The sequence below is a fragment of the Rhinolophus hipposideros genome, assembly GCF_964194185.1.
Source record: "Rhinolophus hipposideros genome assembly, chromosome: 1".
In the NCBI taxonomy this organism is placed as follows: Eukaryota; Metazoa; Chordata; class Mammalia; order Chiroptera; family Rhinolophidae; genus Rhinolophus; species Rhinolophus hipposideros.
In genome coordinates, this window is record NC_138047.1 from 10,848,360 (window position 1) to 10,875,280 (window position 26,921).

General features: G+C 37.9%; 2 protein-coding genes across 4 annotated transcripts in view; one reads left to right on the plus strand and one right to left on the minus strand.

Annotated features, from left to right (window-relative positions):
• YME1L1 (YME1 like 1 ATPase) overlaps window positions 1-11,426 on the minus strand; it is a 47,292-nt gene extending 35,866 nt beyond the window's left edge. For all 3 annotated transcript variants that reach the window (XR_013993883.1, XR_013993884.1, XM_081057791.1), the window contains exons 1-3: window positions 11,192-11,426; window positions 7,026-7,157; window positions 327-489 (exon numbers count right to left, since the gene is read on the minus strand). Coding sequence is in view for 1 of the 3 variants with exons in the window: in XM_081057791.1 (XP_080913917.1) it covers window positions 327-489; window positions 7,026-7,157; window positions 11,192-11,224 (328 nt within the window). In the remaining 2 variants the exon portion in view is untranslated. The remainder of the gene's footprint in view (window positions 1-326; window positions 490-7,025; window positions 7,158-11,191) is intronic.
• PTCHD3 (patched domain containing 3) lies at window positions 11,361-13,588 on the plus strand (the record flags this gene model as incomplete). The annotated part of the gene is given in 10 exon segments (XM_081044665.1): window positions 11,361-11,539; window positions 12,474-12,574; window positions 12,577-12,687; window positions 12,690-12,754; window positions 12,756-12,830; window positions 12,834-12,966; window positions 12,969-13,018; window positions 13,020-13,194; window positions 13,197-13,462; window positions 13,466-13,588. Coding segments are annotated over 10 exon segments (1,278 nt in total).
• Between the last annotated feature and the right edge of the window lie 13,333 nt (window positions 13,589-26,921).

The following is a 26,921-nucleotide window of genomic DNA, read 5'->3' on the forward strand; positions in this document are numbered from 1 at the left end:
AAAAGTAATGTACCAGTGTTAATTTCTTAGTTTTGACAAATGTATCACAGTTATGTAAGCAGTCAGCATTAGGGGAAGCCAGGGGAAGTGTACATAGGAACTCTATACTATCCTTGCAACTTTTCTGTAAATCTGAAATGACTCCAATATAAAAAGTTAGCCAAAAAAATAAAAAAATAAGGAAGGAAAGAAAGTGAGGGAGGGAGGAGGAAAGAAAACAACTCAGGAAAGAACCTGGGACATAGTGAATGTTAATAAATGATATCTGTTAGGATTATCAATAGCACTAAAATAACTTATTTTAATTGGAACAAAAAATAACTTACCATATTTATTTTCAAAGAAGGACTGTGCAGAGACGTGAGATATATGCCAATGGGAAGAAATGTTTTTGCCTTTACAAAACCCAGGAAGTAGACTGTCTACCAACTGACCAATCTGTCCAATTTTTAATTCAGATAATCCAAGGTCCCTTAAGTTAAGCACAGGCTGTAAAAGATAAAGTCAACCAAGTAAGTATTAACATTATCAAGATATTTAACTTAAGCAGTCTTTATCAGTTGAAGCAATATAGGTTTTACAAATCTAATAAATGCATTGATTTCCTTTTTCTAATGTTTAATTGGCAAAAATATTTTTATAGTTCTAGTTTTACTGAAGTCAATCATACGAGGCTTGATAGAGGTTGAAAAAATGATATTCCCAATGGTATCAGCAGTCCTCAGAGCTTTAAAGCTTCCTCCATCCCGAATGCCCATAAACAAAAGGCCACTTGATAAAGAAAGAGCGATGTGCTACCACAGGCCATCTCACAACTCTGGCCTCCTGGATGAGACCCTTCATTGAACAGAGAGGTTCTACAGTTACCCTATCTCTCGTCTATTACGGAGGGACATTGAACAAAGTAAAAAACGTGAAAACCAGACAAGAAAACACATTCACCTCACAAGAATTCTAAAGTAACTACAAATAGATGGGGTGAGTTATTTTCTTGTCCCAACAGGGAGACACTAAAGACAAGTAACAATTATAATCTCAAACAGCTAAAACTTCAAGTAAGGAGAGTACAAATAAACAATAAAGTATCAACTTCTTATGATTGATATAAAGTTAGATCCACGGATTCTATAGCTCTGGATTCACATCCAGAGGTTTGCCACTTATTAGCTTTGTAATAAGTGATTCAGATTCTTAGAATGCATTTCCTCATATTTCAAAATGACTACTAAATATGTCCTGCCCGTTTCACCAACGAGATAGTATCAATGGAAGAGATCATGGCTTGCTTATCTACATATCCCATCGCACATAGTAAGACAGTTAAAAGTATGATGAAACAAACTATTTAAAAGTGCTTTTTAAATTACTAAAAGCTTTATGTATATAAAGCATATTATTATAATGGAAACAGAAGGACTACAATATTCAAGAGCTACTTTTTAAAAGTTATCATTTAGGGGCCGGCCGGTGGCCCAGGCAGTTGGAGCTCTGAGCTCCTAACACTGAAGGCTGCCGGTTCGATTCCCACATGGGCCAGTGGACTCTCAACCACAAGGCTGCAGGTTCAACTCGAGTCCCACAAGGGATGGTGGGCTCCGTCCTTTGCAACTAAGATTGAACACGGCATCTTGAGCTGAGCTGCCTCCTGGATGGCTCAGTTGGTTGGCACGCGTCCTCTCAACCACAAGGTTGCCGGTTCGACTCCCACAGGGGATGGTGGGTTGCACCCCCTACAACTAGCAATGGCTACTGGACCTGGAGCTGAGCTGCGTCCTCCATAACCAAGACTGAAAGGACAACAACTTGAAGCTGAACGGCACCCTCCACAACTAAGATTGAAAGGACAACAACTTGACTTGGGAAAAAAAGTCCTAGAAGTACACACTGTTCCCCAATAAAGTCCTGTACCCCTTCCCCAATAAAAAAAAAGTTATTTAAAATGGGAAGTCAAAAAGTCTATTTATAATCCATAGACTTCAAAAGGGCAATGCAGATTCTTAACTAAAACAGAAAGTTATTCTCATTACTTACTGGGTGTTAGATCCTAGAAAAGTAAAGAGAAATAAGGTACATGTAAACGTGGTAATCATGATACAACATGGTAACTGCTATTACACAGATGGTTTTAAAAACTGGTGAGAACACAGAACACAGACCTACTAATTTCCTAAGGCAGAGAAGGCTTCACTGTAGCAACACCTCATTTGAAAGATGATGGGGGAGGAAGATTTGGAGAAGGGGGCAAACAAAAAGTCATCAAAGGGCCTGGAATGTCTGAGATGTAGTAAAAAAATTTAGTGATGGAAGGGACTAGAAAGGTGCGCTCTAGCCAAATTGTGAAGAACCTTATTTGAATTTAATTCTGTAACTAATGTGATTAGTTTTGTTTTATAGAAAAAAATACAAGATAAAGAAGATACACTGGATGAGAGAAGGCTGATGGAACGAGAGAAAAATGATGAGCCTGAACTAATTTCTGACTAAGAAGAATGGAAGACACACATCATAGACATTTGAAGAACCAGTAGAGAGACTGAGAGGGAGAAAGGTTCTGGATGAATATGCTGGTTACTGATCTGTTGTTTCTTAGCTTCTCTTCATCCTTTTTGTTGACTTCATGAACATAGGTCTGGGCCCTTTAAATGTTTTTCCTGTGCCAGCTGGCACAATGTAAAGCTTTGTCAGTGGAGGGCACCAGAGAGACAATGTAGGAGGAAAGCTTTTGTTCCTGGTTCTGGTGCGATCCCACAGTGGGCTTCTGTCTGCACCAGCATCTGGCTCCTGCCACTTGTGCAGGTTCTCCAAAGCCTGGCTCCTGCAGTGCAGTGGCCAACAGTATTCAGCGGCTTCCCCAGTAAGACACATGCCCCCGAACAGCTTCTCCTGGTACCCTAGAGGGCAGATTTCCATCAAGTTCAGCCTGCATGGCACTGCAGTGACTTCTCTGCCATTCCGTAAGCCAAGGCCATGTCCTCTCCAGCAAGGTCAGGACCTCAGCCTGGGGGAGGAATGTTTTTCCTGGGAAGTTCTACCTAGAGTCCTAGGAGTATTAGTTGCTCCTTAAATCTGTCTGTTTTATACATTTTTAGAGTATTTTTTTACTAGCTAATCCCTAGTTATTCCAATGACCTATTAAAAAATAGGGTTGTTGGGGCAAGCGGTTAGCTCAGTTGGTTAGAGCACGGTGCTCTTAACAACAAGGTTGTCAGTTCAATCCCCACATGGGCCACTGTGAGCTGCGCCCTCCACAACTAGATTGAAACAACTACTTGACTTGGAGCTGATGGGTCCTGGAAAAACACACTTAAATAAAAGTTAAAAAAAAATAGGGTTGTTAAAACAAACTAAAACATTATAGCAGTTTTTATATTATACTTTCACTATTCAAGTGACTATATGGTTTCTCTCTCCTGTTTGGACCCAGACTGATAAAGAGGGGAGAAAACCACGGTAAGATCAAATACAGTGGAATTTGGGGGAATAGCTCAGTTTTGGATATCTTAATTTTGAAGCCCCTGGAGCCTATCCAGAGGGGTATTTTAACAAGCCACTAGATAAATACTTTAAAACTTTAGAGAGACTTTAGGATTGAAGATATATTTGGGAGCTGTCAGCATATAGATATATATAGATGTTAAGTGAAGATGTGAAAACGGATTATATAATCTGGAAGACTGTACATAGTGAAAATTAGATTAAGGATATATGTACAATACACCCAATATTTAAGGGCTTGGCAATAAAAGAAAAAGGCCAGCAAAACAGAAAGAGAAAAAAACCATCATTAATGTAGTATCACCTAATTCAAGATGATATTTTGGAAGTAGTACATGTTCAGCAAGGTCAAATGCTAGGGAAAGTTGAAAAAGATGTAGATTTTAAGAGGTCTCTATTTAGCACTAGGGAAATCAACACTGACTTTAGCAAAATAGGTCTGTAAAATGGTAAAAGTGGTAGCCAAACTACAATGGGATGGAGTGTGAATGAAAGTTTACCAAGTACAATAAATAGTCCCTTTATGTCCCCAGTTTCAATTTCCATGGTTTGCTATCCGCGGTCAACCACAGTCTGAAAATATTAAATGGAAAATTCCAGAGAAAAACAATTCATAGATTTGCAATTGTGCGCCATCCTGCGTACCATAATGAAATCTCATGCTGTCTGCTCGTCAGGCCTGGGGCCATGAATCATTTCTTTGTCCAGCATCTTGGCTCCCTGCCGGTTAGTCGTTCGGGAGCCCTGTTATCAGATCCACTGTCTCAGTATCACAGTGCGTGTGTTCACGTCGTCCTTATTTTACTTAGTACACAATGGCACCCAAGCACAAGAGTAGTGATGGCGGCATTCAGCTATGCCAAAGAGAAGCTGTAAAACACTCCCTTTAAGCCAAAGTGAAAGTTCTCAACTTAATAGGGAAATTTAAAAAACTGTACGCTGAGGGAGGTTGCTGAGACCTATGGTAAGAATGAATCTTCTATCCATTAAGTTGGCGCTGGTTTTGCTGTCGTACCTCAAACTGCGCAAGTTACGGCCACAGTGCATAAGTGCTGAGTTAAGATGGAAAAGGCATTCACTTTGTGGGTGGAAGACGTGCACAGAAAACGTGTTCCCACTGACGGGAATGTGTTGCACCAGAAATCACTGAGCCTATACAAAGACTTCAGCAAGGGATGCCCTAAAGGGAGTGAACCACATTCACATAACTTTCATTACCGTATATTGTTTTCATTGTTCTATTTTATATATTAATCTCCACAGTTGTTTATCTCCTACTGTGCCTAATTTATAAATTAACCTTTATCACAGGTATGTACGTGTAGGAGAAAACACAGCATACATAGGGTTCAGTACTATCCAGTTTCGGGTACCCACTGGGGGTCTTGGAAAGTATCCACAGATAAGGTGAGACTACCGTAGAGTTACAATTTCAGACCACTTCTTCAAGAAGTCTGAGAGTAAAGAGAGAAGAAGTTAGTGGCTGGAAGGAAGCTGAAAGGAAAGTTTTTTCTTGCACTGTGGAGTGGATGTTTGGATGAGCCAAACTTGAAAGCAAAGTCACCACATGGCAAAGGCGGTGAGAGTAACGGTACTCCAGGACAATGAAAAGGTGTGTGACGCAGGAACACGCACTCACTAAAGACCACGAGGAGGACTAATGAGTACTATCAGAGGTGAAGAACAGCAATTCTGTATTTGAGACCATTAGTCTTAACCTCAACACTGGCTTCTAGAGTTTAGCTACTTTTCAAGCTGCAAAAACAAACCATATTTTACCATGAATAATGCGCTCCTGTGTATAATGTATACCCACGTTTTTGGCCCAGACTTGCAGGAAAAAATATCTTTCGTCTGAATTTCTTAATTCAAATTTTTATTTGTTTACATTTAGGTACTTGTTTTTTGGATTTATAAAGGAATTTTAGGATTTATTTTTCAACATATTATGGTACAAGAAATTTTATGTACCAGTAACAAATTTACGGTATATTTAAGCATCACAGAGGGTCAAGAACTCTTCATTGTTGCCAAGTTCGTAGTAAGTTCAACAAAACCGATTGTCATATTCCAGGGTATTATTTTGCATACAGATATCATTACTGATTTCTAGAGTTACACTTTAAACTCATAAGCATAAATAAAAGAATTAAAAACATTTACATAGATCGGAATTAGTACTACCCGTGTATAATACATATCCTTGTTTTTCCCTCACAAATTTGGGCAAAAAGGTGCGTGCGCATTATACATGGCAAAATACAGTCCTTAACCACTGACCTAGCAATTTCACTTGACGAAACAAAGATTTAGCAACATGGAGAGTAAAAATGGTATTATTTATAGCAACAAAAAAGTAGAAACATTATCCAACATTGGAACATCATACAATGAACATTTGAAGTCATTAAAAGTTTGGAAAATGTATGGTATAACAAGTTCTTAAGACTATTAAAGAAGAAAGCAGAATCTAAACCAGCACTGCAGTGTGGTCCAATTATAAAATATTAGTGTACATGAGAAAAAAAGAGACATGAAATAAAACACAAAATGTTAACAGCATTATCTCTAGGGACTAGGTTCACAGGTGAATTTCAATTCTTTCAGGTACATAATGTTTTCAAAAATTTCTAAAATGAACATAATTTTGCTGCATGTAGTATTTTCATTAGGAAAGCTCTTGCACTGTAATTTGGGAGAAGGGTGTCAGGACAATAGTAAGACAACAGAAAAGGCAATAGGAACTGGGCAAATAGTATAAAAGAAAAACATGAAGATGACAAAGACAAACTTTCCCTCTAATTAAAACTTTATCGCAGGACTGACCGCCTCCCCCAGCTCCTCCCCTCCAGGCCTTCACCACAGTCCCCGATATTAGAACAAACATAACATAAACTGCTTACGGGTCAAAGAGGCTTTTGGGAAATAACTACAGATTATGTCTTCTATAAAAAATATATTTTGAATTACAAGCAACTATCTTATTACAGAACCTTGTAAGCATAAGGATGCCTAGAATGGAACTTCCAGATGTCCTAGGCAACACTGATTTTATAATTCTCTCAATACTGTTTTTCCAAAGCTTATACATTTCATTTTCAGGTACCTATACTCTAATTGTTCTATTACACTGAAAGCTCCTATAAGGCAGTAGATGGTAGCTTCTTACCATTCTATCTTCCCTGAGACTTGGGGGGACAATTACAGTTAGTTAACTGTGGGTTCACTGCTACTGTTGGAGCAGCACACAAAAGAATATCTAAACGGTATCACACAAGTAGTAACCTAGAAAGTAAACACCAAATCTAGTGCGACATGAAATTTTTTATAAATTAAATGTTAAAGAATAAGACAAAGTAACTTCTCTGTACCATAAAGCCAGAATTAGACATACTTAATTGCAAAGGAGATTAAACTGATGACAGAAATTACCTTGTTAGAAACGCCTAAACATAGAAAGACACTTCAAACATGTTTACAACGTATTAAATCAAAATGTTTTCTCACACAACCAGGGTAAAAACTCTTACCTCATTGCTGGGAGCCTCGTGCTCAGGAACCACATCTCGATGCTGGTTTTGAGAAACTGGTGCACTGACAGAAACAGATGTGCTTTTTGGTGAATGGAAGGCATTGATGAGATGACTCAGAGGAACTGTAACCTAGAAAAAGATGAAAACAACTTAAGTAGCGCAGACCACCACAAAATGACGTATTTCACAAACATTATCCAGAATTTGATACTTCTCAACTTCCACATGCAATATCTTGTCCTTGGTCACCATTACCTACATGTGGATTTTCGACAGCCTCCTAACTACTCTCCCTGCGTGTGCTCTAGTCAAACCCAAGTCGGATCGCGTCACTCCTCTGCTCAAAAATCCCCCAGTGGCTTCTCTTCTAACTTAAAATAAAAGCCAGTCTTAACAACTATGACACAGAAAGCCCTCCATGGGTCTTTATCACATTATCCACTACTATGCTTCCCTTCCTTTTCTCTGCTCCAGCCGCACTGGCTTCTTTGCTGTTCCTGGAACACACCTGGTAGGTCCTCACCCCAAGGCCTTTGCACTGCTCTTTATTGCCTTTTGTCCAGGTAGTGACACGGCTTGCTCTCATACACCCTTGAATTCTTAACTCAAAAGTCATCTTTTCATGACTCTTTTCCCTAGCCAATCTATTTAGTATTTCAACAACCGTCTCCTAAAAAAATATTCCTTATCCCTTTCTCTGCTCTACTTTTCCTTCTTGGTACTTTCACTATCTAACACACTTTATATGTTCACTGATTTAATTATATGCTGTTTATTACCTGTGTCTCTCTCAACCAATTCTCTGACATCAGCTGGGTGTCAATCACTTCAATTTCCCAGTGTTAAGTGCAGATCAAACAGGTTAAAGGCTCAGTCCCACAAGACTTCTCCCGTGTCAGATGCCAGTCATAGGTCCCAAGCCAGCCATACTTCTGATCTACCAGCTATAAATCAGGGTTTCCCACAACCTCCCTCGGGTTCAATAATTTGCTAGAGCAGCTCACATTACTAAGAAAAACACTTCACTGATGTTTGCCAGTCTATTATAAAAGATAAAAACGAACAGCCAGATGAAGAGGTACTTAGGGCAAGGTCCAGAAGGGTCCTACCACAGGCTCAACCACGATCATGAGTGTACCACCCTCTGCACTGTGAATCTCTACACTGAATCTAGTTATAGTTTTTACAGAGCTCATTCTCCAGGGCAGGTGAGCCTTCCCCTCGCAGAGGCCAGGGAGTTGGGGCTGAGAGTTATTTCAGGTGACAGGCCTAGTCCCGAAATTATCTAGAGACCCCACCCTAAGTCACTCTATTAGCATAAATCCAATAGGGATCCAAAGGGATTCCTTAAGAATAAGACACTACTATCACTCAGGAAATTCCAAGGGTTTTAGGAACTCTACCAAGAACTGGGAACAGAGACCAAATATTTACTTTTTATTATATCACACTCTCCCACTAGAATGTAAGTTCCATGTGACAAGGGATTTTTTTCTTTGTTTATTTTATTTTCTCTATTTTATTTATATATTTACTTAATATAAAATGTTTTATACAATACATAAATCACATATTTTATATTTTACTTTTCTCTATCGTATACAATACTGTATCCCAGAGCAACAACAATGCACAGTAGATGCTAAATAAATATTTGTTAAGTAAATGAATAAATTAAACAGGTTCTCCCTGTATGCCAGGTTTTACACTATGTACTTATATTATCTCATTTAATCCTTATACCAGCCATAAACATAAGTTACTATTATACTTCCTATTTAATTAAGACAGCAAGAATTTAAATAGGTTCAGTGACAGGTATAAAGTCACACAGTTGTCACACAGCTAGCTAGTAAGTACAGGAGCAAGAATTCTAATCCAGATAATCTGACTCCAGATTCCAATTAAAGATATTTTTATTCCATAGTTATCGATCTAGAAATTAATTTATGATATACTGTTAAATGAAAAAAACAGACTCTAAAACTATATGTAACATCTTTTTTTTTTAAAGTATGCATACACATTTGTGTACTGATAAAAAGTATGGAAGAACTTATTCTAAAATGTGATCTCTTTGGGTAATGAGATTATGGGTGATCTTTATTATTTACATGTATATTTTTCTTTTCAGCATTTTTGGAAATGAGCATGTGTTATTTTTAGAGTCAGAAATAATAAGTTCTTTTAAAACAACAGGAATCAAATTATTTTAAGACACGTATTTTCTGCCCATTTCTTTGAAAAGTATTTTAATTAGTTATCTCTTTTCATTCAAGAAAGGATTTACTGTGTAAAAGCCAGTTTCATCTCTTTTCAATGATAAAGTTTACCTTCTGTGGCTTTCGTAACTTTACCATTTAAATTCAAGTGTATTCAACCAATTCAGCAACCAGAAATTACAAATATGTTCTACCGACTTTCACAGCATAAAATGCATAAAGGCGCTATGTGAGCCCAGTTAAGACTTGCCTACAGTACACAAAATCCCTTCACCATCTCTACCAATGGCATGTACTGCTAACTCTCCATCCAGCTGATGATAAATTCTCCTAAAACGGGTCTTTTTGATGTAAATTTCTTGAAGTTCAGTTTCAAAAGTTTGATACTATATTCAACAGGCCAAGTCAGACTTCTTTTTCAAACAATCGGTAGGATTCCTCCAAACTGTCATCTTGGTAAATAATACCTTCATGTATGCAACTGATCAAACCAGAAACAGCTCTTTCCATCACCCCTTATATCCAATACCTCATGAAATGCTATTCTTTCTCCAAAATAAATCTCATCCCCTTCTTTCCATAACCATTGCCACTTTATTGTGCATCATGCCTCTCATGGATTACTGCAATAACATCCTTAACTGAAAACACATCCAGACTTGCCCTTTCACACTGTCCACGCAGCAATAAACCAGAATAATCTATTAAAAATGTAAACGTGATCATGTTACTCCCTACTTAAAAGCATGCAATGGTTCCCAACACACTTAAAATGAAATCCAAAGTCTCTTATTATTACTCCCTGTATGATCTGCTTCTAGGACTCTCCCCAACCTCTTTTCTGTCATTGTGCTCCTTACTCACCACGCTCTAGCCACACTGGCCTTATTTTTGTTTGCTCCAATAGGCTAAGCTCTTCCCAACCGCAGGACCTCCAGATATCATTTGGTCTGCCTGGCAAACCTGTTCACTTCCAGTCATTCCTCACCTGGCTAACTCCTACCTTTTACTTCATCTCACCATCAAGATGACACATTTGCTTTGTTCACCCAGCGCATTACTTATGCCCAGTAAATAATCACCTCATTTTCTATTGTCCAGCCAGTAATAGCAAAAAAACAAAACAAACAAAAAAACCCAAGGGAGTATGTGTTACACAAAGGAACATAATTATACGTTTAAGCCAACAAACCAAAGAGCTTCCAAAAAAAATTATTTTTAAATCTGAACATTTTCAAAAACAGTTGGCAAGACTCTAAGAACTCTTTGGGGGGAAAACAAACATCAAAACGTTACCATCAAAAATGATTTCTAAATGAACCAAGATTATTTACAAGTTACAAGCGATTAGTCCTACAAAAAGATAACTGAAAACCCGTGGAATCATTTTTCTCTGCCCCATCTTTCGTTTCATAAGCAGTCGATAACTTGAAAAATACCTATGTATTAGTCATTTCCGGTCAAAATAAAAAAGCACTCGTGACAGCTTACTCAAATTATTATAGCACGTTTGGTTTAAATTCCATTTTAAGGGAAAGAAAGAATAGGGGATCGAGGTTGTGAATCCTGGTCTCCGGCGAGGTGGAAGGATGGAAAGGGAATATTACGTGCTTCCCTTACGTGTACGGCAAGGACGTCTCCCCACCCCTATCGCTACCCCCCAATATCCGGCACTGAACAATGCCTGATTGATGCCGAAGCAAAAATGCCACGCAGCCAACTCGATACGCCAGTCGGCATCACGTTCCCACTCATCTCTCGGCTTCACCATCAGCCCTTTACTCCCAGCGCTGCCCCTGATCCCCTCTCACCCCCAGGACTCGCGTTGGCCTGATCGCTTCCCTCCTACGATCCTTTCCGAGAAACCGCTTCCAGGAAACACAAATGGCCAACAGCCGCGGGCGGCGGTGGGGGGAAAGTGTACTGAATGCCAGGACTCACCTGAGGCTGCACCGTGCTCGACAGGGAAAACATCTCCTCCGGGCCCTCAGCCACCTAACCCGCCTGCCGACGCTGCCCTTCTGTCCACAGCCCGGCGGGGAGGCGCTGAGCCCTTCTTCCCCCTTCTTTTTCTCCCTCACTTTACCCCCACTCTTCTTGGAAACGGAAAATGGCCTCCCCTTCCTCCAGCTGCCGCAACGACAACCTGTCCCGGAAGGCAAAGCTCGAACGCAACAGTACTTCCGGGGCAGGGGAGCGCGGCAACCCGGGGGCTTACGTCAGTGCCCGGGGATTTCCGGGGCCGGTGTTTCTGCCGCCGCTGGCGAGTTTTGTTAGCTCCCAAAATACGTACTTGACGTTCACGTTGAGTAATACACTTGCTACAATTTAGTGTTCTTTATATTCCCCACTATAAATAGAAGGTTCGTCCTGTTGGTCCTAATCGTTTTCAGTCAGGCAGATTACAACCTATTAAAATGTCAGATTATAGGTCAACGCAACGCTCCTGCTCATCCAGTTACTCCACATCTATGATTTCACTGGCCAATCTGGAATAAGGCCTGTGAACATAGACGTCTATTTATTTGTTCCTTTTGACTTGAGATTTCACCAATTTATGCAATCTAGAATGGCCAGAAAAGATCTCTCTTTCCATTTTTTAGTTGGTAGTGTGTACACTTGTCAATTTGTTACAACTGTACCAGTATTATTAGACCTGACCTTTGATTTTCATATACTTTTCTTGCAACCCACCTTAAATTTGCCACTTAAATCCTTCAGTTGTATTTCCAAAGTTAATCAGATCATGAATAACCACACTACTGCTGACAGTTCATTTTTGGCAGTGTCAAAACATTCATCTGGCCAATGATTTTGCCACTAGTTGTGTATTTAATCATATTTTTGTCCTTATAAAATGGCGTGGAATTTACCAACACCAAGAAGCATAGATCATATAAACATAATACAATTATTAAACTTGGACATCATTAGATTTTCTGAGCAAAATCCTTACATCTAGTGAAATAATCAAATTTAAGAAAATATATAAAACCTTAGAAATAAATCTTGGAAGGCTATAGCTGAAAATCAAGGATGAATCAGTAATAACTTTGACAACTTTCTTGGGATGAAAAGAAACCCTCGCATCATAAGTTAAGAACAATATTATGTAGTAGAAAAGTATCTACTGTCTAGTAGAAAAGTATCTACTGTCTTCCCAGTGTATCATTTCAGAAGGAAAGAATCCAATTTTTGCTATTGTGTGTTTCTGAGTTTTCAGAAATGGATTACAGCAAAGAAAGACTATTTCTGAGGCTCTAGGAGACTATTTTGGCCCTTTGCCCACAAGCACTGAGTCCAAGTTTTGGGAAGTGCTTCTATACACTTTTACCTGCTAAGCAGTATGTATGGCTGTTTCCAAGTGGAGGAAGCTTTAGACCTTCGAAATTTGACAAGTGACGATTCCTACATCACACAATGTTTCACTCTAGATGAAATTATGGTCCCAGGGTTATGGTTATTGTTACAGAAACTCTTGACTACTGGCATAAAGATGCTAGGACAAAGAGTGGACAAACGTCTGGCCGATTTGAAAAACAAAGACTATGTAGATAAAATTCTTACAGAGTTTTGGTTATGAGAATATGTGCACTGTATGGAAGATAACAGACAAGATGTGTGTGACAAGAATGCTTTTAGAAACGGACTTTCCAATTTCTTACATGATATTACTATTTCATCATCACATGAAATCATTTCTTCCCAGGCCTTCGTTCAACCACAGGTATTTCTTTTCCAACTCAAAAGATCACGCTATTGCAGCTAACAAGGTTTGACTGAAAAGTGTGAAATTCCCTTAATGGTGTATAAACTGGCATTCATATATTTTGATCAGTATCCTGCAATAATAGAAAACACTATTCGAAATGTCATTGTCACGTCAACAGCTATGTTCCTTGTTTCCTTAGTGTTAATTCCTCATCCACTGTGTTCCTTGTGGGTAACTTTGCCATTGCTTCTGTGATTGTGGGAGTAACCAATTTCACGACATTCTGGAGCATCCATCTTGATTCCATACCCATGATTAATCTTGCCATTTGTACAAGATTATCTTTCCATTTTTCTGCACACAGTTCCTACGCATTTGGTTACAATGTTAAGCCCTGGGTAAACCATAGGAAGGGAGTACTGTATGTGCTAGACTACCCACTGTTACAAAGTGCAACTGTAACAGTAATCCGGGTTTGTGCTTTATCAGCAGCTAAAGCATAGGTCTGCAGGACCTTTTTTAAGATGTTGTTTCTTGTTATGGTATTTGGGGCTGCTTGTGGCCTAACTTTTATACCAGTATTTTTAGCTTTTTTTTTCTTGAAGGTTTGTTTGAATATCAACTAGCAAATCAAAGACCAAGTATAGAATTCATGATTGTCTCCAATTCAAACTGATAAAAACGCATAATTATGAATAGGCTAATAGGGGGATCACTGCATAAATTATATAGATGTCTAACCATTATGTTGTACGCCTGAACCTGACATAAATAATGTTGAATATCAACTGTAATGGAAAAAATAAATAATTAAGAAAACAAAGAATAGTCAATAAACTAAAAACAAAGGCATGTTTTCTTCACTTGAAATATCCCAGTTTAAAATGTTCTTTAAAATATCCCAAGAAAACTTAGTCTTACAGTAAAATATCTTTACTAAATTAGGAAGTGTCACTTTTATTATGATCTACAGAATCAAGTATAAAGTATAACTTTCCAATTATATTTTTCCATTATTTCTTCTTTTGATGTTTATGCCTGGAACTCAAGTATTTTACGTGCTATACTACAAATGGAATATTATCTTCTTACATGCATTATCATGTAAAATTTCAATTAATTTTTCTCCCAGTCTGGCACTTTGCTATGCATTTTCTTAACGGTGTATTTTGATGAACTAAATTTTTTAAGTTTTTGAAATTCAATTTATCTTCTTTTATGTTGTTCTTTGTGTTTGATAGTGCTTTCTGTATCCTAAGAAAATTTTGCCTATTCCGAGATTACAAAAAAAAAAAAAATACGTTTTTTTCTCAAAGCTAATGGTTTTAACTTTACATTTGATCCGTAGACATGTGTTTGTTGGGAAGTATGGATAGAGATTAATTTTCTTTCCATGATAGTTATCTAGCTGTCCAAGCATCATTAGTGAAAAGACTGTCCTTTCATTAATTAATAGGGTTCCCTTGGTTCCTCTGTCATAGAACCAGTTGACAATTTACCTATGGCTTTAGTTTTGAACATTGATCTGCTTGTCTATAAAAACCAGTACCACACTGCCTTGGTTACTGAAGCTGTTTCTTGAAATTAGGCTGCATACGTTGTCCAATATTTTTCATCCTTTCCAAATTGCTTTTGCCTCTTCTAGGTTCTTAGCAATTAGATATTCATTTTAAAATCAGTTGCCAATTTATCGATAGAAGCCTTTTGGGGTCATGATTTGGGTATGGTGAATCTACAGGTAAATTTGGGGAAACCGTTTTCTTTAACAATACGAAATCTTCCAATCTGTGGACATGGTTTATTTCTCCGTTTATGTATGTCTTCTTTAATTCTTTTATTCTATTGACTAGAAACCAGTTACTTAGTAAGGCCAGCACATATTTAAGGAGAGGGAATTTCATTGGAGAAGTGTCAAAAAATTTGTAGACATGTTTTAAAAACACCACATTTACTCCTCTCGTCTTACCAAATGAGCCTTGTATCTAAAGGAAAGTCGTTCTACTGAACTCAGTATCATTGATTCCGGCAAGTTTTTGTTGTTGTTGTTGTTGTTGTTTAGTATGTTCTCTTATTTTGTAGGAAGTAGCATAGGATTGCAACACAACACTATTGAATAAGGCATGTTTTGGTCGAAAGAATTGTAGACATTATCTCACTTAATTTTAACTGGGAGAGGTGACTTGTCCTTACCCTGGGAATCATTTCTTCTTAGAATGCAATTCAAATTACCATAAAACATTTGTAGTTCAGTAAAGGACTGATGACATTAGAATTTATTTTTGTAAGATGTGTTTATTACAGTGTTATTTTCAAAGTGTTATTTGGGAAGGCATTTATCGACTGAGACCTAAATAATACAACATGATATCCCTAAAACTTCTTTCAAAATTATGAGATGTTAAGTGGGGGAGTTAAGAGACTTTTAAGAGGCTACTGCTAATCATTTTATGGAGGAAAGACATGAAGTAGTCATAGAAGAAATAGTATAAAATCAAGTGCAGATGTGTGGCAAAGTCAATGATAGTAAACAATGTATTTTTTTAATTAAAGTTTATTGGGGTGACAATTGTTAGTAAAGTTACATGATTTCAGGTGTACAATTCTGTATTACATCATCTATATATCACACTTTGTGTTCACCACCCAGAGTCAGTTCTCTTTCCATCACCATGTATTGGATCCGCTTTACCCTCATCTAGTACCTCCCTCACCCCTTACCCTCTGATAACCACTAAACTGTTGTCTGTGTCTTTGAGTTTTTGTTTCTTTGTTTGTTTGTCTTGTTCCTTTGTTGCTTTCAGTTTTACACCCCACATATGAGTAAAGTCACATGGGTCTCGACTTTTTCTGTCTGACTCATTTCTCTTAACACGATAATCTCAAAATCCATCCATCTTGTCACAAATGGCAGTATTCCATCTTTCATGATGGCAGAGTAGTATTCCATTATGTATATAGACCGCATCTTCTTTACCCAATCATCTATTGAAGGACACTTTGGGTCTTTCCTTGTCTTGGCCACTGTAAATAAAGCTGCAATGAACATTGGAGCACATATATCTTTACGGATAAATGTTTTCGGATTTTCTCGGTAGATTCCCAGGAGAGGGACTGCTGGGTCATATGGTAATTCTATTCGTAATTTTTTGAGGAACCTCCACACTGCCTTCCATAACAGCTGCACCAATCTGCATTCCCACCAACAGTGTATGAGGGTTCCTTTTTCTCCACAGCCTCTCTAACACTTGTTATCATTTGTCTTGTTGATGATAGCCATTCTAACTGGTGTGAGGTGATTACTCATTGTGGTTTTTACTTGCATTTCTCTGATAATTAGTGATGTTGAGCATTTTTTCATATGTCTATTTGTCATCTGTATGTACTATTTGGAGAAATGTCTATTCAGGTCTTCTGCCCATTTTTTAATTGGATTGTTTGCGGTTTGTTGTTGTTGTTATTGAGTTGTATGAGTTCCTTACATATTTTGGATATTAGCCCCTTATCCGAGGCGTTGTTAGCAAAAATCTTCTCCCTTTCGGTTAGTTGCCTCTTTATTTTGTGGATGGTTTCTTTTTCTGTGCAGAAGCTTTTAAGTTTGATATAGTTCCATTCATTATTTAACTTTTACTTCCCTTGATTTTGAGGTCAAATGCATAAAATACTCTGAACCTCTGGTCCTTAAGTTTAGTACCTATGTTTTCTTCTATGCATTTTATTGTTTCGGGTCTTATGTTTAGGTCTTTGATCCATTTTGAGTTAATTTTGATACATGGTGACAGATAGCAGTATAGTTTCATCCTTTTTCGTGTGGCTTTCCAACTCTCCCAGCACCATTTGCTGAAAAGGCTGTCTTTTCTCCGTTGTATGTTTTGGGTGTCTTCACCAAAAATAATCTGTCCATATTTATGTGAGTTTATTTCTGGGTTCTCAATTGTATTCCACTGGTCTGTGTTTCTGTTTTTCTGCAAGTACCATACTGTTTTGATTACTGTTGCCTTGTAGTACAAGCTGAAGTCAGGGAATGTGATACCTCCAGCATTGTTCTTTTTCCTTAGGATTGCTGTAGCTATTTGGGGTCTTTTGTGGTTCTATGTAAATTTGATGATTTTTTCTTCTATTTCTTTAAAAAATGCCATTGGGATTTCGATGGGGATTGCATTAAATCTGTATATTGTTTTGGGTAATATGGCTATTTTAACTAGGTTGATTCTTCCAATCCACAAACACGGAATGTCTTTCCATTTCTTTTTGTCTTCTTGAATTTCTTTGAAAAATGTGCTATGGCTTTCTGTATATAAGGCTTTCACATCCTTGTGAAAGTTTATTCCTAGGTATTTTATTCTTCTGGTTGCAATTACAAAAAAAAATTGTTTTCTTTGTTTTGTTTAACTTTCGTTTTCTGAGATTTCATTGTTAGTATACAGGAATGCAATGGACTTTTGTATGTTGATTTTGTAGCCAGCAACTTTACCGTATTCTTTGTTTCTAATAGCTTTTTGTTGGAGTCTTTAGGGTTTTCTATATATAGCATCATGTCATCTGCAAAGAGTGATAATTTAACTTCTTCATTCCCAATTTGGATGCCTTTTCTTTCTTTCTCTTGCCTGATTGCTCTGGCAAGGTCTTCCAACACTATGTGGGAAAGCAGAGGTGATAGGGGACAGCCCTGTCATATTCCTGAACTTAGAGTAAAGGGCTTCAGTTTTTCACCATTAATTATGAGATTAGCTGAGGGTTTGTCATATATGGCCTTTATTATGTTTAGGTATTTTCCTTCTATACCTATTTTATTCAGTGTTTTAATGATAAATGGATGTTGTATCATGTCAAATGCTTTTTCAGTATCAATTGATATAAACATATGATTTTTGTCTTTTATTTTGTTTATGTGATGTATCACATTGATGGATTTGCAAATGTCGCACCATCCTTGTGCCCCAGGGATGAACCCCACTTGGACGTGATGAATAATCTTTTTAATGCGTTGTATTCGATTTGCTAGAATTTTGTTTAGGATTTTTGCATCTGTATTCATCAGAGTACAGAGTATTGGTCTGTAGTTTGCAGAGTATTCATCAGAGATATTGATCTGTAGTTTCCTTTTTTGTGTTGTCCTTACCAGGTTTTGGTATAAGGGTTGGCCTCATAAAATGAGTTAGGGAGTACTGTCTCCTCTTCAATTTTTTGGAAGATTTTGAGCAGGATTGGTATAGATCCTCTTTGAAGGTTTGGTAGAATTCACTAGTGAAGCCATCTGCTCCCAGACTTTTGCTTTTGGAAAGGTTTTTGATGACTGATTCAATTTCGTTACTGGTGATCGGTCTGTTTAGATTTTCCAGTTCTTCATGGGTCAGCCTTGGAAGGCTATATGTTTCTAAGAACTTGTCCATTTCTTCTAGATTATTGAATTTGGTGGCATATAGTCCTTCATAGTATTTTTGGATGATCCTTTGTATTTATGTGGTGTCCGTGATAACTTCCCCTTTTTCATTTCTGATTTTGTTAATTAGTGTCGTCTGTCTTTTTATCTTAGTGAGTTTAGCCAAGGATTTGTCAATTTTGTTAATCTTTTCAAAGAACCAGATGTTTGTCACACTAATTTTTTCTATTGTCTTTTTGTTGTCTATTTCATTTAGTTCTGCTCTGATTTTTGTTATTTCCTTTCTTCTGCTGACCTTGGGTTTCACTTGTTCTTCTTTTTCTAGTTCTTTGAGGTGTAACATGAGGTTATTTACTTGGAATTTTTCTTGTTTCTCGAGATAGGCCTGTAATGATATAAATTTCCCTCTTAAAACTGTTTCGTTGCATCCCAAAAATTTTGGTAGTATGTATTTTCATTGTCATTTGTTTCTAAGTATCTTTTGATCTCTCCTCTAATTTCTTCTTTGACCCAGTCGTTCTTTAAAAGTATGTTGTTTAATCTCCATGTATTTGTGTTTTTTCCTGCTTTCTTTTTGCAGATGATGTCCAATTTCAAAGCCTTGTGATCAGAGAACACGCTTGGTATGACTTCAATCTTCTTAAATTTGCTGAGGCTGATTTTGTGTCCCAATATATGGTCTATCCTTGAGAATGTTCCATGTACACTAGAAAAGAATGTATAGTCTGATGTTTTAGGATGAAGTGCTCTATATATGTCAATTATGTCCATTTCATCTAATGTGTCATTTAGGGCTGCGATTTCGTTATTTATCTTCTGTTTGAATTATCTATCCATAGCTGTCAATGATGTATTTAAGTCCCCTAGTATAATTGTGTTTTGGTCAATTTCTCACTTTAGTTCTGTTAGCAGTTGCTTGGTATATTTCAGTGCTCCCTGATTGGGGGCATAAATATTGATGACTGTTATGTCTTCTTGTTATATAGTCCCCTTTACCATTATGAAATGTCCATCTTTGTCTCTTGTTACCTTTTTCACCCTGAAGTCTGTTTCATCTGATATCATTATAGCTACACCTGATTTTCTCTGGATACCATTTGCTTGGAGTGTCAATTACCACCCTTTCACTTTGAGTCTATGCTTGTCCTTATAGCTGAGACATGTCTCTTGGAGACAGCATATGGTTGCGTTTAGTTTTTTTGATCCAATCTGCTACTCTGTGCCTTTTTAGTGGTGAGTTCAGTCCATTTACATTTAGGGTTATCATTGATATGTGAGGATTTCCTATAAGTCTATCTTTAGTTTTCTGATAAGGCTGTGTCTCCATTATTTCTTTGCCTTTTTATTGTTGCCCATTATTTCTGTGTGGTGGTATTCTATGATGTTTCCCTCTGTTAATTCTTTTATTACAATGTATATTTCAGTTCTCGATTTTTTTTGAGTGGTTACCCATAAGTTTATGTAAAATAAAGTTTGATATTTAGAATATTCCATTTTCTTCAGCACGCTTACTTCTTCATTCTCATATTCTGGTTAGGCCTTTACTCTCCCCCTTTTTATGTTTTGCTTGTCACAAATTGTTCCTGTTGACGGTGGTTGAATAGCCTTCTTTAGTATTTCTTGTAGTGTAGGTTGTGTATTAGAAAATTCCCTCAGCTTCTGTATGTCTGGAAAGGTCTTTATTCCTCCATATTTAAAGGAGATCTTTGCTGGATATATTATTCTTGGCTCATGATTTCTCTCTTTCAATAGTTTGAATATTTGGTTCCACTCCCTCCTGGCTTGTAGAGTTTCTACTGAAAAATCTGATGATAATCTAATCGGCTTTCCTTTGTAGGTTACCGTCTTCTTTTCCCTGGCTGCCTTGAGGATTCTTTCTTTGTAGTTGATTTTAGACAGCTTCAATACAATGTGCCTTGTAGAAGGCCTGTTGGGATTGAGGTAATTAGGTGTTCCATTTGATTCTTGGATTTGAGGATCCAGTTCTGTCCACAAGTTTGGGAAGTTCTCATTGACAATTTGTTTGAATATATTCTCTGTTCCCTTCTCTTTCTTCTCCTTCTGGTATACCCATTAATCTTATATTGCTCTTTCTGATGGAGTCAGAAAGTCCTTGTAGAGATCGTTCATTTCTTTTAAGTCTCAAGTCTCTTTCTTCTTCCATCTGTGTAATTTCCAGGTTTCTGTCTTCTATGTCACTGATTCTTTCCTCCATCTGGTCAACTCTACTACCTAAGCTGGTTATATCATTCTTAATTTCTTCTATTGAGTTCTTCATCTCCAGAAATTCTACTTGGTTCTTTTTTAAAATTGAATCTCTTTAGAAAAATGCTCATGATGTTCTTTGTGTTTCTGAGTTCATTAAACCACCTTTCTGTGTTTTCTTGCATCTCGTTGAGTTTTTTCAGAACTGCAATCTTGAATTCGTTGTCATTTAAGTCACATATTTCCATATCTTTAAATTCCTTTTCTGGAGACTTTTCTCTTTCTTTCTGAGCTGTCTTGTTGCCTTGGTTATTCATGGCAATTACTGATTTATTATTTCTCTTCCTAGACATTTACAGGAGTGGCTTCGGCAACAGGTTGATAGAAGAGGTCTTTCTTTTGTTTTCCGGTACCTATTGGTAGAATGTTTTATTTTCTCTCCGACTACAGCCTTTTTTTTCTCTCTGACACAGTAGTGCTATATTTTCTCTGCACTATTCCAGCTTCTCACACAATGGGGGGATTCCCTGGGGGATGGGCTTCTCCTCTGTTAATAGTTCACTTGGGTCACACGGTGCAGTGTCCGTGTGGGCATGTGGAGAGCTTCTGAAGTTCCAAAGCTCTTCATGCACCAGATTCAGAGCCTGTATGTTTTAGCAGTTTTGTTTACTCCTGCAGGGATCCACCCAGATAGATGGGGCCAGGGGCAGGGTGAGTTGTGAGAGGTGGCCCAGAGTAATGGCAGTGACCACCACCACAGCCGGTCCCGCTTCCATAGCTCCCTCCCCTTTGCTGGAACTAGTTGGGCTGCGAATCTGTGTCTGCGGTACACAGTTCTCAGAACAGCAAATATTCTGTTTTTTTGATCTGACATTGATAAGGTTCTGCTTCTACTACTGGGCAGGTGGGGGCGGGGTGAGCTCTGGGAGGGGAGGGAGGGGGCAACTAGTCTCCGTGCCTAAGGCTTCCGTTCTCTGCTCTGTAGTGAGGGCTTAAATCACTGTTTTCAGCCTTCTTCCCTCAGTCTTTTCTCCGAGGTCTCTGCTGTGAGCGTTGGGTTCAGCCATGTTATATGCTGCCCCCTCAGCACTGTGGGCCATAAGCGGAGCCCTAGCAGTCCGAGTCCTTCCCTCTCCCTCAGCTGCAGTAGTTCCGGGATGCAGTGAGCTCGGAGCACTGAAGTCGGTCTGCGTCCTGCGCCCGCGTGGTTCTGTCTCTGCACTTCTCCCTTCGGTCCTTCCTCGCTCGCGCGATTCTCCCACCTTTAAGTGAATTCAGTAGTGGGCTTCTTTGTCTTGCCTGTCTGCTAGGCAGGGAGTCCTTTGTGCAGTTTTTGTTCGATTAGTTGTAAATTCTAACAAGTACATGTGTTTTGTAGGGATGCCAGACTAAGAATAATTGAAAGTAGGAGGGAGAGAAAGAGCTGTCAGCGACGTAATCGGCTTCACAGGTAATACTTGGTGCCTGCTGCAATGGCTGAACTAAGAAGATTCCTGAGGACTGCACTGAGACATATTTAGTACACCAGGTTAGAGAGTTTTAAATCCCACAAAACTATTTTCAAGCATTTGCTGTCACCCCTCTTGGACAATACAATGAATACCCTGGAGAAATTTACCCTTTGGCACTGAGGTGTCATTTAGAGTAATGCCCTCTGGGGGGGGAATAAGAGAGCCTGTTTGGTGATCAAAAGGAACTCAAAGGGCTGCACAGTCTTTAACATATAACAGTGTCACCAAGGCTTTGGAGGCGGGACCTGCCATTTCTGTCTTCTACACACCCCTTCAGGCAGGCAGACCACCTTATTATTTTTAGCCACCTTGTCAATTATACTGCCTTTCACCCCTCTGTTAATCTTTCCCTATTTAACATGTATACCTTTGTGTAGAGTAGAAAGATTAGAAATAAATAGCTTTTCTCAAAACCACCTGTAGTGATAATAACAAAGATCATAACCAAGAAAGTACATTTACCAAGAGCCAGAATGTGAGGAGTACTTAATCCTCTGGGTTTAATGTTATCTTCCAAAAAATAGTTAAACTCGTTAGAAATGATTTAGGGGAATTCTACAACAAATTTTATAATAATAGCACTGTCTAAATTATAAAGCTTCAAAAACACTTTGCTTAACGACTCATAGATCGGGTTACCTTTATGAAAACATTCAACGGGGACAATACAGTCATGGGAGAAGAAAATGGAAAGAGAAGCAAATGTCCTGGACTAACATTGTGAAGGTTAAGTGCATTTATCACCATCATTTTCCAAAGGTATACAATTTACGTACCTTTCACTTCCTGCTAAGGGCATGAACCTGGCTGGACAAAGTTATACTTTAGAGGCAAATTAATGAACTAATTGATTTTCTCTGACTCTTTGTTTTGACTTATGTGTGTAGTTTACTTTCCAATGATATTCTAAGTGCGAATTCCTCCAGGTAGTCTTGTTTATTTCTTCCACTTCCATTTTAAAAGAATCTTGAGAAGTTTTCACTTCAGAGAGCTCAGATTCCAGACCTTTAATTCTGAATTCCATTTGCCTTCTGATGGAAGCATTGTTATACACATTTAACTGGTCTAAGTTTTCTTGAGTACCAGGTACAAAAAGGAAGTGAATGTAAATTGTTACGTGTGATGCACACTTAGAATAGTCTCATTAGTTGTCACCAAAGAAATCAGAGATGAAAGAGTGTAAAAGCAGAAGCAATGCATGAGAATATGCTTGTGCACATTTTTCCATTATAATTTTTGGTAGGAAAGAGGTGTGTGGTTTTCAGTATTTCTGGATAAATTGAAAAATGGTTTATGTGAAATTCAATGCCCTTGTTCCAAGGCAGACATCGATCCCACATGAGGCATTGGGTTGCCCAATCATACAAGGCTGAATAAGAGATGAAAAAGCACCACCCTGTCAAGATCCAGAGATAAGTGTTCCGAGTCACTACGGAATGCCTGGAAAGACTTATGATATAGGTGTGATGATGTGAGGTTGGACACAAGTGCGCTACATGGTAAAGAGAAATCTGTTTTGTGTTTTAAATTTCCCGACAGTTCACCCCCAACACGGACAATACCTGTGCTGGCTGACATTGGTCAACCAAGTTCATGTGGAGGAATGGAAAAGTTCTTTTAAGGAAGAATTTCCTCAATTTCAGCTTGCTTGCTTAACTAAAGATTTTCTCCAATATGTTACCTGTTCTCTGTTTAGATTTGTTTATACTCTATAATTGAGTGTATTGACTGCCATTAATAGGAGGTCTGATATTAATCTGTTTCTTTATTTCTATTCGTGACTTAAAGCTTATATTTGAGTTAGAAGGCTACCATTTTGTTTCTCGTGCCTCAACATTATTGAGCTACATGACAAAGTTTTACATACTCATTTCCTGTGATTTATACTTAGAAATAGATGTAATTTTCCTGAATGTGAGGAAGTAGCTGGCATGGAACTCTAGATTCAGTAGGAAGCCTTAAAGCCCCTTCGTGGCCTGCAGCTTATTAGTTTTGTGACCTCAGACAACCTATAATCTCTATGAGCCTTGGTTGCCTATTATGTCAAATTAGGGACTATTTGATTAAATCGGTAAGTTTATCGAAAAATAATGTTTTACTCAAAGACTAGTGATGTTCCTTAAAAAAAATAAAGTATGAAACTCTATTATATAAAACAGAGACCATTAGAGCTGTCCAGCTAACGGAGGGATGGAGACTCAGAAGCTATGCAATCCCGCGGGTGTCCCCAATGGAACCTTGAGATTTCTGTGGGACGTAGTCTGAGAACTGCCAGTTATGAGAAGCCCCTCCTAGTTGAAACTTCTTTGCGTTAAAGTTTACAGACATATTGTCTTCCTGTGTATTGTTTTCTCATCTTTCTATAGTTTTGATAAATGGAAAAGTGTCAATAAGACCCCAGACGTGTTCTCCTTATTAATGTTGGACTTCAAGCTACTTCCACCATGTGGACACAATCCTCACCTAGAAATCAACTTTATGTTAGTCACGGAAGGAAATATTTAGGAAAAGAACTTTTTAGGGGGGACATAGTAATAATGCTACATTGGTAGTTCCTTAATGCAAGTCTGGTAAATGTGTGAACTGCATTTTACATTGTTGACTTCACACTGTTTTAGGCCTCTCCGTTCCTCTGGTATTTATTGATTTCACAAGGCCTGTCTAGTAATGTTGCGGTCATGTTATTCCGTGATGAGCCTTTCTATCAAACTATAAACAAAACAGTGTCATAGTGTCATAGAAAACAGTCTCTGCAGATATTGGAAAATATGATGGCCAACAAATTTCTTCCCCCCTGAATTTGTACAGGGGTGGGGTGTCACATTGTGTTTTTCACTGCAGTGTCTACTAGCTTCTGGATATTATTTTAAACACTCCTTTGGACATTCAGTGAGAGGATAGCTTTCAAAAGAAACATTTAAGTAAGAACACTGTAGACCAGAACACTTGTAATGTAGTTTGAAATATTCCCACACCTTTCATAATTAAGTAGACTATAACTACAACTACTTGAATATTTCGAAAATTGAGCCTGATTTCCAAGGAAAGAAGGTTGCATTTAAAGAATTCTATAGCCTTTTTGTTTGTTTCTAATTCTACAAGGTCATGACTCACAACCTAAATTTGAAAACTGGCTGTAGACCATACATGCTTCAAACAGATTTTCTGAAATATTTGTGTCCATATGAGTAAAGAAATGTTTCAGTCATACTACAGACAGCAAAATAGTTTGGGTTATTCTTTCTGTAGGTAGTATTGGCACCTGACGTCACAGTAGCACTTTCAGCATTTTGTCTTTAAGGTTCTACGCTGAAAAATGAATAACCTAAAACATACCTTAAGATTCATTCTCTAGAGTACAAGAATGGAAAGCTCATTTTAAGGAAAAGACCATTCAAGTAAAAGCAAAAAAAGAAAATTTCATAAAGGGCAGTTTTCTAAGGATTGCAAAGTAATGCATTCACTGTAAAATATGACTTGACCTGTTTAAACTTCTTTGTACTACTCAGATCAAACATCTCCCTTGTGAAATTATGTATATTAAGTAGACCAATATCAATAGTAGTTTTGGTCAGATTTATCTAAATAGCATCACATGTAGATGGATTTTATTATTTAAAATCATTGTAGGTAGAAATGTATTTTATTTTATTTATGTGGGTTTTTCTGTTTTGTTTTTTGTTTCTTTGTATTTCCACATTCTGCACTTAGGTTTCGTCTCTAAAGGTATTATTTAAAGATCTCATTTCATAAGCTATATATCATTCCTACAATGAAGTCTCTTGTTTAACTTAAATACTATAACTAAGATTTGATGTATTTCAGATGGAGCAGGAGTTGCAGGAAGAGATAACTAGAGAACTACGAGAAGACGGTCTGATGCCAAATGTATTAATTCAAGTTAGAGATCATTGATTTGTGGAATAAACTGTAAAGAGTAAATGGCATCCCTTTCCCTGTTCAGATAATAGAGACTGCATTAAATGTTTTCTTGTGCACAGCAAATGAAAAAGGTGAAAGTAGAAACATTCACAGTGAAGGATACATCTCTTCCTGAGTATTTATCACATTGTGTATCTTTTTAAATATGTCAAGAGTCCATGTATCTCTTTTTATTTCTGGCTGACCCCTTCCTTCTCTCTGTCATCCCTACGGAACTGTCGGTCTGCACGTTAAAAACTGGCCTTCGACAACTTCTCGTGTTTTTGCCAGTGATATGAGGCCCAATAACCAGACTCATCTAGTGATACTTAGTCAGGCAATTCCAGTTCATATAGCTGTCACCTGCTGGGTGACATGTAAATCTCCAGTCATTGACTTTGTGATTGGTTTACCGTGTACCCTCAGGAGAAACTCCAAATTCCTTTGCATGAAATAAAACACCCACATCAATTTAGTTCTTGCCAAATAATTCAGCCTTCTGTCTTCCTACGAACCCTAGTCTGCCCCTTTGCTCTAGCATCTGGCTGAACTAGACAACTTCTCATTCCACAAGTGTTCTCCTCTACTCTAGTCTTTGCATCTGCTTCTTCCCTCTATCTGGCATCCTCTGTCCTGGTCCTTCAGGCATATCCCTCCTCCAAAGAGTGGACAATATTGACACAGAACCTAGATGTCCCTTCTGTGTGTTCCAGTTGTGTCCTGTTTATTATTTGTGTGGCATATGTGACTCTGAGTGGAAATTGCCTGTTCATTGTTCCTTCAGTTTATAGTAGATGATGGGTCAGGGCTGGACCATGTCATCTTCATCTTGTAACTTCAGTGCTTGTCATATTACCTGGTTAATAAATGAATGAAGGATGAGACAACCAGAAGCTCTGATACTTAGCCAGAATGGCAGGTAAGTCAGTGTGCACCAGGGGC